This window comes from Cuculus canorus, chromosome Z (assembly GCF_017976375.1).
Source record: "Cuculus canorus isolate bCucCan1 chromosome Z, bCucCan1.pri, whole genome shotgun sequence".
Taxonomy (NCBI): domain Eukaryota; kingdom Metazoa; phylum Chordata; class Aves; order Cuculiformes; family Cuculidae; genus Cuculus; species Cuculus canorus.
This window is the reverse complement of record NC_071441.1, coordinates 40,986,674-41,002,395: the sequence shown is the minus strand read 5'-3', so window position 1 is coordinate 41,002,395 and position 15,722 is coordinate 40,986,674. Positions and strand designations below refer to the sequence as shown.

The 15,722-nt window shown below is 39.6% G+C and overlaps 1 protein-coding gene across 6 annotated transcripts in view; it reads right to left on the bottom strand.

Moving 5' to 3' along the window:
• The window catches only part of HOOK3 (hook microtubule tethering protein 3), a 94,612-nt gene that overhangs the window by 20,974 nt on the left and 57,916 nt on the right, over window positions 1–15,722 (bottom strand). For all 6 annotated transcript variants that reach the window (XM_054054891.1, XM_054054894.1, XM_054054893.1 and 3 more), the window contains 2 exons: window positions 6,910–7,050; window positions 4,557–4,644 (listed from right to left, as the gene is read on the bottom strand). In XM_054054891.1, coding sequence (XP_053910866.1) covers window positions 4,557–4,644; window positions 6,910–7,050 — 229 coding nt within the window. The remainder of the gene's footprint in view (window positions 1–4,556; window positions 4,645–6,909; window positions 7,051–15,722) is intronic.

Genomic DNA, 15,722 nt, shown 5'->3' with positions numbered 1-15,722 from the left:
GTATGTATTTTCGTGAACTGATTCTGGATTGTGTTATTGACACACCAATTGGATATAAGACAAATGTCAAGTATTTAATTCAGAAACTGCCTTTTTGATTTCTCTTTATGCAGTACTAACCACACTGGAGGTCCAGCATGTGAGTGATGGTCCAGAATGCCATCAAAATACAACATAAAACCAACAGAACTTCAGTGCTTTTCTGCCAATGGTCTTTCAACAAGGGTTAGACACCTGGCCAGAGACTAGTGTCACGTGCACCCAGAAAAGCTTTTAGCTTTGTTATAGTGTAGATATTTCAAAATATTGTTTTTGCTTACATTCCTGGCTCATGCTTTTTAATTATTTCAAAACTGGATTTCCTTATTGCACTATAAGAAAGGGGCATGACCCTAGTGACTTCAGAGGCAGAAATTTGTAGCAGCTAAGGATCTCCAGGTTTTGACCATTTGGCTATTTTCTTTTCCAGTCCTCTGAACAACTGCAGGAAGGCCACTTTTTCTGTAACAGAAAATGTTTCTATGCATTTTTCTTGGTCACAAAGAATTTGAACTGGCACCGCCACTTATGTCTGATCATTTATTGGACCATTGGCTGGTTTGGACAAGAAAGGGTAAAGTTGGCAGCAGTGCCCGTTTTCCTAGGGTAAGAAAATAGAAATTTAATTCAGTGGCGTTTTCTTGTGATCCCTGTATTGCACTGGGGTTTGCCTTGGAACAGACACAATTACTTGCCAACAATGAATCCATTGGTATAATTTTGTATATATTATTCACATCCTACCAGCATTACTGTGGGAGTAACCTCTCTCCCATCCAGACAGATCATATGTTCTCACAAGCAAGAAATTAACAATGATAAACAGCACACACAATTAAAAGAAGCAGGATTGAGTTTATGCAGACTAATTTACCTAAGGCATGAGATTAGGAAAAAGATAAAAAGGTTAAATGTACAATTTTAGCTACCTAAGGATCCTGTATAAATACCTGTAGCAAGGCAGATAAATTAAAAGAAATAATTTACTCTAAAATATTTCAATAATATTTATTATTAATATGAATGACTAATGATTTCCTCTAGAAATGGACAAACGTTGCTTTTTTTTTAGTTTCAGTCAGCTTCAAAGCTACATATCCAAATCCTCTGTTTCGAACAAGCAATTACTATAATTGCTGTTCTCCCACAGGAAAACCAGTCTCTGACAAAAAACCCGAAACTAGTTAAAAATCCAAGCCTTATCTACTTTTGAGCTAGTTTTATATTTAAACTTTGTTCATACGTTTCATCTGTTCATAATGGAAGAATATTTCTCTAACAAAACTGTAAAAAATCAGCAAATGCACAGTTGCTATTTTGCTTTTCCTCCCACTGCTAACAAGTCCTGAAAATCCACCAGAAAATGCCAGAAAAAGTATTATGGTGTGGCTGTAGAAAACAGCTATCCTCCACAGTATTTGATTGCTCTCTCTCTTTTACATCAAAAACCGTAAAGAAATAAAGACTTTTCACTGGAAATTTCTTTCATGCTTAAACAAGGCGAAGGAACAGGTCTGTCCCCCTTTTGAAGGCAAAATTTGGGTTTGTTCTGCATGTTGAGGCCATAGGCAGATGGCTAGGTTCTGGATTAAAGTTAAGCTAATTTAGCAGGGTGAAGGAAACTATGGCAAATGACTTGAAAACTGCTTTATGAGAGTGTAATTCTATGAGAACATGACAGAAGTTACAAACAGCACCATGAGGGATGGTCAGATTTCATATATGCATAAGTGTAATCACAAAAGAGTTTGGGTTGGAAGGGACCTTTAAAGGTCCTCTAAAGGACCTCTAAAGGACCTCCCCTGCAATAAGCAGCTACACTATGAACTAGATCAGATTGTCCAGAACCCCATCCAGCCTGGCTTTGAATGTTCCCAATGTTCCCAACTAGTGCCTCTTTGGGCAACCTGTTCCAGTGTTTCACCAAACGAGCAAAGTGGCTGAACTTCACGGGTAACTGAACAGGTAACACTTTTGGGGATCTTTCAGGGGAATGTTGTAAGTCAGGAGGACTTTGTAACTCTGTCAGTAGTAATACATAAGGCCAAAATTGCATATGTAACAGTATGAAGAACACCAGATTTGGTATGTGTTTAGCAAGACTAGGTCCAGTGGAGCAGAAGTAACCAAAGGCAGTTTGCTTATATATGAAGGGATTAGGGCAGAGAAAGGGAGAACAAGGATGACAAAAGAAAGTAATAATAACGCGTGCAAACGATGAAGTCAAAGCAGTTTGGGGTAGCTTTTCAGCAGCCCTACACATGACCACTGCATGCTGGAGGACAATAAATCAAACCTGCTGTTCTGACCACATTAGCATGTTTTAGTTGATTCTATAGTCTGGTAAACTGCAGTAAGGAGGTCTTTCCCTGGCTGGCAAGGCAACAGCCAGGACAGACTAATCATGCATCCCAACAGGATGTGTCAGTGCCTATTGGAGGCCTAATGGCACTGATAACTTCCTAGCACCTGCCTTCCAATGCAGAGCAATAAAAAAATCAAAACTGCTTACCCATGTGGACCTCAGCAAGCAGCATGTATCATTGCAATGATACTTGCCTGGACGAGGATAGTGCTGTTACTACTTTTTGAGCAAGCCCCAAAATTACTTCAACTTTGAAAACAAACAAAACTAAAAAAAAAGCCAAAAAACAACACAACACAAACCCAAGCCCTCATTATACATATCTGGACTGATAGAAATGCGAATTTCAGTTTTCTGGGTTAAGCACATTTACACTGTAAGTACTCAAAAATACAGATTTCAGTGCATTATTGCAGAAAAGGAGTGAAAAACAGAGGAAACATGCTGAAAACAGTGCATCACTGAACTGTATGCCATGAGCTTCTGAAGATATCCTTTCTCTTTTTGCAAGGATATCATAAGGATAAGTCGGGTGGTCCCAGCATAACTTCCATGTACTTGAACAGCTGGGTTTAACTTTCAGGTATGCTCTGTTTTATGTGAGAGATTGGATGAGGTGTCCATACCTTCAGAGGCTCTTGCAGCCTCAATATTTCTCTAAGTCTACATTCTCTATTCTGTTTCTTTAAGAGTAAATGAAATCCTACACACTGAACTCAGCTGAACAGGCCATCAGGTTAGTGCCTATAAATCATCACTGGCACGGTCAGACCTACAGAGAAGCCAGGGATGCAGCAACCGCATTGCAAACTTGTCAGCTCTGCTTTGACAAGGACCGCCTGGTACACACAGCAGGCTGTACTGTCGTTTGTGATAGTGGTGTCTTGCTATTAACAGAATCATCTCAGGTGATGCCTACAAAGGCTGCAACAAGTCCTTTAACTGAGCTGCAGATACATCCTAAATTACTGTCCAAACCAAAGTCTCAAAAAGAGACACAACTAAAGTTGCAGTAAGTAAAGCTGAATTCAGTTAGACAGGGTTCATTTACAACACTCAATATCTGAGAATAATTTTTTTCATTTCATATTCTCATTCATCCTGAGAAATGTACTTTTTGCCAATAACCAAGACAAAGACTATCTCAGAATCACATAATAGCATTAACCTATTTTAAAACGCATTCTAAAACTCATTCTAAGTTACTTGGGAAAATAATCTTATTTGAACCCAACCAGGTGTTTATTTTCATACAGTTTATTTTGAAAATTAAAAGAATAAGCTAAATTAAACACAAACTTAAATGAAAATAAGCAGCTATTAAAAAGTCACTGTTTTACACGAAGTAGTTAAAGCAAAACCAGAAAACCAGAAAGCAAAACATTACAATTTACTCCCAATTAGCAACACAATACACTGAGATTGTGAGCCTACACTGTGCATGTACAGTCCTGCAAATCACTGCTTTCAAGAAAGTTCTATAAATGCTTCTCTCAAATGCAGAAGATGGCAAACGATTTTTGAGTGGAAGACTGAAAGCTGCTTGCATACTAACTCTGTCACAATGTGTATTCTGACATTAAGATACAGTTAGCCCAATATACAGAAACAGAAAATACTGTGTTATCTTGAGAACCTAATTATTTGACTTTATTTTTTTTTTTTTTTAGTTTTGGCCTGCCTGGCTTCTTGCATTACAAGATACATTTACATTCACAATGACAGAGCTTCCACTGGCAGGAAAGACCTTGACTTTCATTATGAAAACTAAACCAAATAAAAGTCCAGACGCTTTATTAACGCATTGAGATTTGGAGATTTAAAATTTTCTTAATGGAGATTTAAAATTTTCCTAATTCCCTGTAAAATACTCTATTCTAATTAAATCATTTTAATGCTCAGTTTACTATTGGAACAGACATATATTTGACACCTTCTCTCCATTGGATTGTTTTCTTTTCTAGACAAATGTCTTATTATGTCTTGCATACTATTTAGCGAAGCACAGTTTAGACTTAAGATCATATGAGTAAATATAGAAAACTACCAGAAATCTCCATTTGTGTATTTCTTTTGATTTTTTTTTACAAAAAGTTTAAAGTTCCAGACCAGTAACTAATTTAATATAAGTTTTATGCACATTTCTACTTACATCTTCAGCTTTTGAACCTTGATCCTGCAAAGATTTTTGTAGCTCTTCAACCTGGGACTGCACCTCTAGAAGTCTCTGATTCACCAGTCTAGGAAAGAGATTATATGCTGTTTTTCAGGAAAAAAAAAACCCAAAATATTGCAAGAAGCCTGAGATTTTTAGTGTCCAGTGTTTTCAGGTCATCTACAGAAACAAGGCAACTGTATTTTATTCACAACAGTAGTTAGAGCACCCAACAGTTCCACATATTATAGCCTGTAGTCACCCAGAATGTTTTGATACTCTTCCAAGACCAAATAAACGCATGTATTAAGAAATAATTTCTAAACATATGAAACAAGAGTATCAACGATCAGTTTTACAATGAGAAAGCTACAAGCTCACTGCTTTTACACAATCACAAAACCTGTGATTGTGTAAACCTGTAGGCCGGAAAGGATCTCTAGAGGTTATCTAAATACAACCTTCTCCTCAAAGCAGCTGCACTTAGAGCAGATCACTGGGAACTACATCCAGTAAAGGTTTGGACACCTGTAAGGATGGACTTCTGACAATCTCCCAGGGCCTCTCCTAGAGTTCAGAAATTTCCTCTGTTAATATTTTGTTCCTTGTATTTAGTCTGAATTTCCCCATACTCCATACTGTGTATGTTGCTTCTTCCCCTTCCACTGCCAATCTCTAAGAGATCAACTTTGCCTTCCTGATAATTTCCCATCACGTAGATGTAGATCACAGTATTATCTCCTCTAATCCACCTTTTCTTTGGCCTGAACAAACGCAGTCTTATCTCACACATCACATGCTCCAGGATCTCTCACCTTAGCAGTATTCTGCTGCACTCCTGTACATCCATGTCTGTCTTGTACTACAGAATCCAAAATTATATTCTATGTCCGGATGTGACCTCGTAAGTACTGATGAGAGGTGAAGGGTCAGTTCCCAGACTGCCTACCTGTACCTTGGTGAAGATGGCCCAGATCAGAGTCAGCTGTGAGGTCCTCAGCTGACACACCCTACTCTGCTGCCCACTGGGACCCCAAAGATTTTGCAGTAGATCTACTTCAGCCTATTAGTCCCAACCAGCCTTGCCAGACTCCTTCCAGTCAGGGCCAGGCCTTCCATCAGCTCGTTTCTCTGGGCTGTTGAGCTTCTCTGAGTAACAGCTCTCTCTCTCTGCATATCAATCACTTCTCTTAACATAGTACCATCTTCAAAATTGATGAAAGTATAGTCCCTCCCATCAGTCAAGTTGTTAATAAAGATGATGAACTGCATCAGTCCTGGTATTGACGCCTGAGGAACCGGCAATGAGGAACTATTTGCCAGTTAGATTTTATACTACTTATGATAACACTCTGAGCACAGTTGTCCAAATAATTTTCCACTCACTTTACTGTCCACTTCTTCAGTTTATATCTAACTGTTCTGAACATAACAATATTATGGGAGACCATGCCAAAGGCTTTGCTAAAGCGAAGGTTAACACAGCCCACTCTCTCACCTTTCTTCATATAGGCTGCCATCTCATTGTCAAGACAATTGGATTAGTTAGGTATGGTTTGTCCTGTGTAATTTACATTGGGCTTTCACAATTACTTTCTTGCCCTTCATTTAACTGGAAACAGATTCCAGATTGATTTACACTGTTAAATTCCCAGGAAATGAGCAGTAGTTGACCAGTGTCTGTAGTTCCCTGGACTCTCTTTCTTGCCCTTCTTGAAGGTGAGCGGAGTATTTACCTTTTCCCAGGCTTCAGAAACTTTTCCCAATCAAAAAGAAATATCAGGAAATATTACACAGTGAGCAGATTCAAAGCTCAGATACAGAGCAGCTCCTCAACAATGTCAGCCAGATACCTTAGCACACTCAGACACATGCTGTCTGGCCCCATGGACATCAGTACGCGGACAGGCTTAATCTCTCCAAGTATGGAGACAACTTCTCTGGGCAACCTATTCCACTGTTCAGCAGCCCTACCAGTAAAAAATGTATATCCTTACATTTAAATTAAATTGAATGTAGTTTAATTTCTGCTCCCCACCTCTTGCTTGGTTCCTGGGAATCATTGAGAAGAATTTAGCTTCATCTGCTTTAGACCTCTCATCAGCTATTTATAAACATTGATAAAATCCATCCTGACCCTTCTTTGTTCCAGACTACACTGTCTCTATCCCTCACGCCCTCCTTATACGAAAGATGCTGCAGCCATGTAATCGCATTCTTGTGGCCTTTCACTGGACTAACTCCTGTAAATCCATGCCTGTCTTGTATGGAGGAAGTCAATAATGGACACAGTACCCAAAAGTTTACAGCATTGTTACAAAAGTCATTAAAACAGGACAAAAATTCTTACCTGTTTTCTGTCTCCAATTCATTCTTTCGTAAGTTTGCATCATCAAGAAGGCTCTGCAACAAGGCAATCTTTTCATTGTCAGAACCTTCTTGGTTCAACTTTAACATCTTATTCTCATGCTGAAGGCGAATGAGTTTCTCCCTAAACACATAAAAGTTTTGTATAAAAAAGTATGCCAATGTCTATAATGAAGAAAACACTTTTCCACAGGAGGTTTAAATATTAACAAGGAGACAGATGAAACAATATTCATGTCCTCAAACCCCCCAATGCAAACCTGATTAGAGGAGTTGTATTTGTAAAAAGCACAGCACAAAAAGATGCCTGAGTGCCCCTATTGGATCTCAAAGCACAGTTGGACAGATTTATAGGTAGAATGTGGAGAACGCAAAGCTTGGTGCCAAGTGTTAAGGGGGATCGTAATCTCAGCTGTCACTAAAATACTGCATGAACCTGGACAAGACATTTCTACCTTGTTGGTCTTCTTTCATAGAATTAGAGAATCTTCAAGATTGGAAAAGACCCTTAAAAGGTCATTGAGTCCTATCGTTAATCTAACACTGCCAAGCCTACCACTTAACCATGTTCTTAGTTGACACATCTACATGTCTTTTAAATACCTGCAGGAACACTGACTCAACCACTTCCCCAGGCAGCTTCTTCCAGTGCTTGATAACATTTTCAGTGATGAAAGTTTTCCTAATATCCAGTCTAAACCTTCTCTGGTGCAACTTGAGGCCATTTCCTCTCATCCTATTAATACAATATGTGGAATATTTTGAAACTTCACAAAGTGGAATACTTAGATTTAAGCTAAAATACAGTCTTGTCTGAGCAGTTGTGGGTTTTTTTTAGAAGTCAGACAGAATGTCCCTCTGATAGTATGTTTCCTTTCAAACTGTGTTTTCCAGACATTGTTTGTTCTTTGGAGGTGATAATGTCTTGCATGCAGTATGATCTGTGCTGAACAGATGTCTCTTCTTCTGTAATCACCTCTGTTTGGAGTTTCTCCCTATCTCAAAGGCAACATCATGCAGAGAGCTGGAGCCAGCTCCAAATCAGCAAGAGTTTTGACTGCTGCAAAGTTTCATAACACTAAAATTAGACCTTGAAAAGTAACAGAATATGCATAAAATTTCTGAGAAAATTTATGCATATGCAGGGAAGTGGGAAATACATTCTGTAACTAGCCTTTGTCTCACCGCACAGGATTGATGGAGATCATCCCCACATGTTGTCCAGGCCTGATAAAGGATGCTTTATTTCTGAAACTCCAAAATGAGTCTTAAGAGAGTTTTATTTGTTGGCATTTTTGGTATCACTATCCTTTCTTACTTGGGAGAAGGGACTGACAACGACCTCACTAGAACGTCCTTTCTAGTACTTGTAGAGAGCAATAAGGTCTCCCCTCAGCCTCCTCTTCTCCAGACTAAATAATCCCAGTTCCCTTAGCCGCTCCCCATAACTTCTGTGTTCCAGACCATTCCCCAGCTATGCTGCCCATTGCTAGGTTCACTCCAGTAGCCGAATTTCTTTACTGTAGTGAGTAGCCCCAAACTGAAAACAGTATTTGGGGCATGGCCTCACCAGATCTGAGTATAGAGGGACAATCCCTTCCCTATTCCTAATGGCCACAACACTTCTGATACAAGTCAGAATGGTGTGGTCTTCTTGGCCACCTGGGTACACTGCTGGCTCATGTTCTGGCTGTTAACCAATGCATCCAGCTCCTTTTCCGCTGGGCAGCATCCCAGCCACTCTGCCCCAAGCCTGTAGCATTGCATGGATTGTTGTGGCCCAAGCGCAGGACGCAACACTGAGCCATGTTGAACGCCATACAATTGGTCTCAGCTCATTGATTCAGCTTGTCCAGATTCCTCTGCAGAGCCTTCCTTCCCTCAAGCAGATGATTGTTCCTGCCCACCTTGGTGTCATCTGCAAACTTACTGACAGAGCACTCAATCCCCTTGTGTAGATCTTTTGGCACACAGAGTTGTTCTGCTCCAGTGCCTTTAAGATTTTGCTCCTTGAAGACTGTCCAGACTTCCTATTTCCCCTTCCCCTTCACGACTACCCCCAAAAGGACTCTGTCAACCAGGTCTCAAGCACGCCAAAGTCTGCCCTCCAAAGTCCAGGTGGCAGTTCTGCTGGCCCCTCTCTTCTCCAAGAATCAAAAAAGCTCTTATCACTTCATGATCACTGTGCAAAAGATGTCCTCCAACCATCCTATCACCCACAGCCCTTCTCCGTTTGTGAATGACAGGTCCACAGGTTGACTTCTCTGGTTGGCTCTCTCACTAGCTGTCTTAGGAAGCTATCCTCCATACATTTCAGAAATCTAGACTATTTCCTCTCTGGTCTACTTTATTTCCAGCAGCCATCTGGTAGGTTGAAATTCCCCATGAGAACAAGGGTTTGAACCACTAAGTTATGAGCAATTTTATTAGGATAAAAATAATGAGCACTTCAGTAATTACTTGGGATTCTTAAACAGGCTTTATTAAACTATGAGGGAAATGACACTTAAAAATTTTAATAGAGTGCCAGCTATCGACTTACCCAAAATTTGCTGTGTGATTATTTCTGCAGGCAGTTTTATTGTTGTGTGTGTATAACTGGGGAACGATGCGCATAGGTTTAGTATGTTTGTGTGTATTTTACAGCTATCAATAATGTAAGAAACGTTGAAGACCTGCCTAACTGGCAGAGACAAAACTTACTGTAATTTAACAGAAAGTGTGATCAGTGGTGGAAAAGGCATGTGAAGAGAGAGAAGAAAGATTTAAAATGTATGTGAAGAGAGAGGGGAAAGGTTTAAGTAGCAGTAGTTACTAGATGTGTGTAAAAGGTTTAAGCAACAAATGCAAGTGCCTCCGATTTGTAAACTTTTAAAACTCGGATCATCTTAGAACATTGCTGAGATGCAACAGACTAGCATCCAGATGCAATAAATTTACTAGCTATTCCTCTGGCAATTTAATTGCTTTGATTGTTTACTTTCCAGCTTGAGCCATCCAAGCATTCATATGAACTATAAAATTTACACCTTGTTTATTTTTCAAAAGATTCAAGGAAAACTGTTCATTGTTTAACAGTTTACATGTGGATTTTTTGGTCGACCCTAACCTGGAGAAAATATCTGAATATTTTTGAGAAAGTTGTTTTAAAATAGATGTGTGGTCTCACAATAATTTTTTTCCCCTTTTACAGCAAATCGATTTAGTAGCACTCTGCATTCCAGTGCCCCTTATCAGATCAGCAACTGCTGGGCTCTGGGATTTTAGCAAATACTGGTACAATTTTAAATCCATATGAACATATGGTCATCCCATGAATATTATGTGACCTAAGATAATGTGATCGACTTTGAAAAGAAAGTCCAATCTTGGTGATATTTGTAAATTCTACCTTTGATTGCTAATTCAGCCACAGCATTTGTGCTGAACATGCAGTGAAATAATAATGGAACCATACTCTAACCCAGTATGCCAGAGACAATGCTCTTTGAGATTAAAAGATTGTAAAGGAATAGAAAATCCAATTAATAACTTTTTACAACACAGACTACTACTGGAATGCGAATCTGAATATAATACCCTCATATTACCAGTAAAAAGCCAGACAGGACTTACTGAGTAGTACAAGACCTGGGAGAAATAAATAAGATTGTCAAAAATTTGCATCCTACAGTGGCTAATCCCTATACATTACTAAATTAAAATCAACCAGATACAGTTTGCAGTGCTAGGTTTAAAACACGCACTTTTCTGTCTGCCGCTAGCCAAAGAAAGTCAAAAGATATTTGAATTTGAAGGAAGAGTTGTACCTCTGGTAGGGAAACCCAGCTTACTTTGGGTGTTAGACCAAGATTTTAAAAATAACCCAACAATTTTTTGAAATCAATTAGCATGAGAAACTGAAGCATGGGATTCGCCCCCCTCCAGAGGTGGAATCCTTCTACAGTATGTGGATGATTTGTTAATAGCAACCGAAACAAGATCTGAGTGCGTTCGGTGGACTGCAAGTTTGTTGAATTTTCTTGGACTAAATGGCTATCGAGTCTCTCAACAGAAAGCACAAATGGTGCAAGAACGAGTGATGTACTTGGGTTATGGACTTTCCGGGGGACAAAACTGGGAACTGAGTGAAAGGAAGCCATCTGTCAGACTACACTCTCACAAACGGTAAGAGGAATCAGGACCTTTCCAGGAATGACAGATTGGTGCCTTTTATGGATTTATAATATGGGGTGATGGTAAAGCAGTTATATGAACTTTTAAAAAACATCTCTCTCCAACTGGCATGGTCTAAGGAGGCTAAAAATGCATTTGAGATGCTTAAAAGGAACTTATGAGAGCTCCAGCTTTGGGTCTGCCAGACATGATTAAATCCTTCTGATTTTTCTCTTATAAAAAGCAGGAGGTAGCTCTAGGGGTCCTGGCTCAACGGCTGGAACCCTGTAAGAGGACCGTAGCTTACTTCTCCAAACAACTGGATGAAGTAAGTAAAAGAAGGCAGGATGCTTATGAGCAGTGGCAGCAACACTAAGCCCAAAAATTCACTTTGGGCCAGAAAATGACTATGTTAGTCTCACGTACCGTATCTTCTCTGTTAGAACAAAAGAGAAATCACTGGCTTTCCCCATCAAGTTTTTTGAAATACCAAGCCACCCTAGTCAAATCAGGTGACATCTAAACTGAAGTAACTAACATTGTGAACGTAGCTTCTTTTCTTAGTGGAACGACAACCTAACTGCTGATGAATGACTGCCTTGAAACAAGAGAAGCTGTGTATTCCAGCAGACCAGATCTGAAGAAAGAACCTCACAGGATTCCTGGTTTACAGATGGAAGTAGTTTTGTCCGACAAGGTACCCATAAAGCTGAATATGCAGTAACTACTAGGAACAAGGTATTTGAATCCCAACCACTACCTGCTGGGACTCTGGCACAAAAGGCTGAAATTATTGCCTTGACCAGAGCCTTAGAAATGCTGAAAGGGAAAAGGATAAATATTTGGACAGATTCTAAATACGCCTTTGGAGTTGTTCATGCTCACAGAGCGATCTGGAAGGAATGAGGGTTATTGACTGCACAAAGAAAACAGATTAAATGTGCTGAAGAAACACTTTACCTGTTGGAAGCAAGTAAAGTCATCATCATGCACTGTCGACGGCACCTAAGAGCTAATACCAGCCATGAAACAGGTAATAGATTGGCTGATTATAAGGCTAAACAGCAGCAGAAAGAATGTAAGAAGAGCAAATTTTAGCTCTAATCCCACATAACAGAGAGAAAACTTGGAAAATGAGCAAGGTATTAAATACTCCAAATCTGAACAGGAATTAATACAAGAACCTGGGGGATAGGTTCCTTCCCAGGGGTAGGCACAATTAAAAGACGAAAGAACTATTGTACCTACCATCTTGGCCTGGGAACTTGTTAAAAGGGACCAGACCTCTTATATAAATTCTTAAGCCAGAAATAGATAAGGAGGAATTTATCTACCATGGTTCAGCAAGTGATTCAACAATGTAAAATATGTTTGAACAATAATCTCAACACAGGAAATAGCAAAAAATTAGGAATAATAAGGAAAGGAAAAGCGCCCAGAGTGTGTTGGCAAATCAATTTTTCTGAATCCCAATAAAATGAGGGTATAGATACTTGTTAGTACTCACGATACCTTTTCTGGATGGCCAGAGGCCTTTCCCCGCAGGACAAATAAGGCAAAGGAAGTGACAAAGATTTTGTTGAAAGAAATAATAACCTGACTGGGAGTACCCACAATTACATCATCAGATTAAGGCGCTCATTTTCGTGCATAAGTAGTATAACAAGATAGTAAAACATTAGGGATCAATTAACAACTGCACACTCCATATAAGCCCCAGGCAAGTGGGCAAGTGGAGAAAATGAATCCATTAATAAAACAGCAAATAGCTAAAATACATCAAGAAGAAAATTCATATTGGTGTCAGGCTCTACCCATAGCCTTACTTAGGCTGTGAGTAAAGCCAGGGATGAAAGAGTCCAAGTTCTTTTGAAATTTTATATAGGACACCATATCAGACGAGGTATAAAAGAGATATACATCGGCTAGGGAATTCCTACTTGCAACAACAATATGCCCTCTCTTTAGACAAATAACTGGAGAAAATTAATAAAGCTGTGTTAAGGACCAGGTCCAAGGAGTTGGATCATCCACCCATTTAGCCTTGGAGACTGGGTTTATGTTAAGAATTTTTATAGGCAATGTGCTCAAGGAGAAGTGGAATGGACCATATCAATTATTATTGAACACCTTCACCGCAATCAAGATTAAAGAACAACCCACTTGGATCCACTATTCCCGAGCAAAGAAGGCCCCAGGAAACATCGGACTTCTGAACCTCTAGGACCCTTAAAGGTGAGACTGCAACAACAATAAGATGAATAATCCACAAGTACTGATTCTAATAGCTGGTGTTGTTAGTATTATAATTGCTTGAGATCAAAATAGGTATCTGCGATTGGTACAAGAAGTGGGCAATAGTCTTAACCTGTCAGATTGCTGGGTATGTACAGATCTTCCCAGAGGAACTATGCAGCTCTCTTTATTCAGGATTCTGATAAGCTATAATAATTAGCTGTTTAATGGCACAGGCCACGGATATCAGCAAAAGGAAAATAGTAACAAAAGTCCTCAATTTGAATTGAAAAGCCTGGGAAACGCCACCTTTATAAGGCGAAACAATTCTGATACCTTAAAAGTAAGGAATTTTCAGATGTCATACTCCTCCAAGATTATTACACACCCCCTGGAAAAGAACTGGCCGCACCATAAAAAATCCATTAATAGAACAGCCCATGTAATATCACAGTTTTGTTAGGAGGTTCTTCCCTCAGTTGGGAATAAGTTCTGGACGACACCTCATGTGGATTTCAGGAAATCTGGGAAAAGCTTACATCCTGGCTGCCAAATCTGAAATGGCTCCAACAAATCTTTGTAGAAATTATTATATTAATAATCTTCAGTGTCATAGTCTATGTAATACTTAGATGCTATAGTGTTGTCAAAATTCAACAAAAGGTTATAGGGATTAGAAACTAAACAAAATCAGACACCAAATGAAAACAGAAAAATATTTTGCTACGTCCCTCAAAAAAGCTGGTATCTTATCAAATTGCAAAAGAATTTGCAATGAAATTGAAAAGGGGGGAATTGAAGGAAGAGCTTATTTGTTATAAGTTACTAACCTATTATATATTTAAATATTACACGTAGTTTTTATGATTTTAGAACTAAAACATATGATTAGCTTGAATAATAACTTTTAGCTAGTCTCTGTCTGGATACTTATGCTTACATTAGGAATTTTAAATAGGCTGCAGTTAGAAAGAATGGGAAAGAAAGTGACTGTATCTAATTAAGCCAGATAACAATGACTAGTGCAATGATAAGAGAAAGAAAACCAGCCAGGATCAAGGGCAACCTTCAAGAGGTGCCAAAGGAGCACGCACACCTACAAGAAGGAGAGTGGAAAAGTTAATCTTGAAGACTGCAAGACTTCTTCCAGAAGCCCCCTGCCAAAGACCATCAGAGGGCAGGGCGCATGTGCCAAAGGGAGGGAACTTTCGTAAATAAATTCCAGGAACTGATTATAATAGACACACCTGTCCCAGGAAAAGTGATGAATATGTATGCTTTGTGCGTATACAGCCTTTGTGAATTGTGTTGTATGTTGCATGCACATTAGGCAGAGGATCCCTCAGAAGTCCGATGTTTCCTGGAGCTCATTGTCACATCAAAGGATAACTTACTTAATAATCAAATTGGCATTGATTATTGAGTTTGTTTTTTCATGGCATCAGATTAGTGAGACTTCTCCGAGCTCCTTAAAGAATAATTTATCTGCTCCTTCATCCTGGTTGTGTTGAGTCTCTGTAACAGACGCCCACCACGGTATCTGCCTTCTTGGCTTCCCCCCCCACCCCGATTCTTACCCATACACAATCACCACTCTTGTCACTATCACCAAGCTCTACACCGTCCAAACACTCCCTACCATTCAAGGCTACTTCACTACCTCTTCTTCCTTGCCTATCCCTTCTGATGAGTTTATAGCTATCCAATGTAGCATTCCTTTTGCGCGAGTCATCCCACCACATTTCTGTCACTGCAATTCTATTATAGTTTTTCTGCTGCATGACAGCTTGCAACTTCTCCTGTTTGCTGTCCATGCTGTGTACATTGGTGTAGATGCACTTCAGGTGGGCTATTGTTCCTGTCACCTTTTTGAGGGGAGAAGCTCTAATTCCTACATGACTACTCTCGTATGCTTCTGTGGTTCTTAACATACCAACAATCCTGACATCTTTACTGCTATGCGCATCTCTATCCTCTATGTCCACCGAGATGGCTAAGATGCTGCACACATTAGTACAGGGATATTTTGAATGTGCTTATAACGGAGCAGACTGAAGGACTGCAGTAGCACACTGCCCCTCAAACACCAGTGTCCTGCCCACAGGTTTATCTCTAGCGAGACCGTTTTTATCCCTTTCCTCTTCAAATGTAGTTTAACTTGTTGATTTCCTCAGGAGCAACTGACAAGCCACAGACTGAATCTGCCCCAGTAAACTCTCCTATTTGAGCTGTGGGCCTTTATTAATAGAGGGGGAAAGCTGCCTGAGCACAGACCTAAGCTCTGTCACCATGAAACAAACAAGACAGTAATAGTAGCTACTCCTACCGGTGAGCTGCCTTGCACAGCCTTTCCCCTTCAAAAGCAGAAGTGGCAGCCTAGACTTCTAGATCAGAAACCTGTGGTCC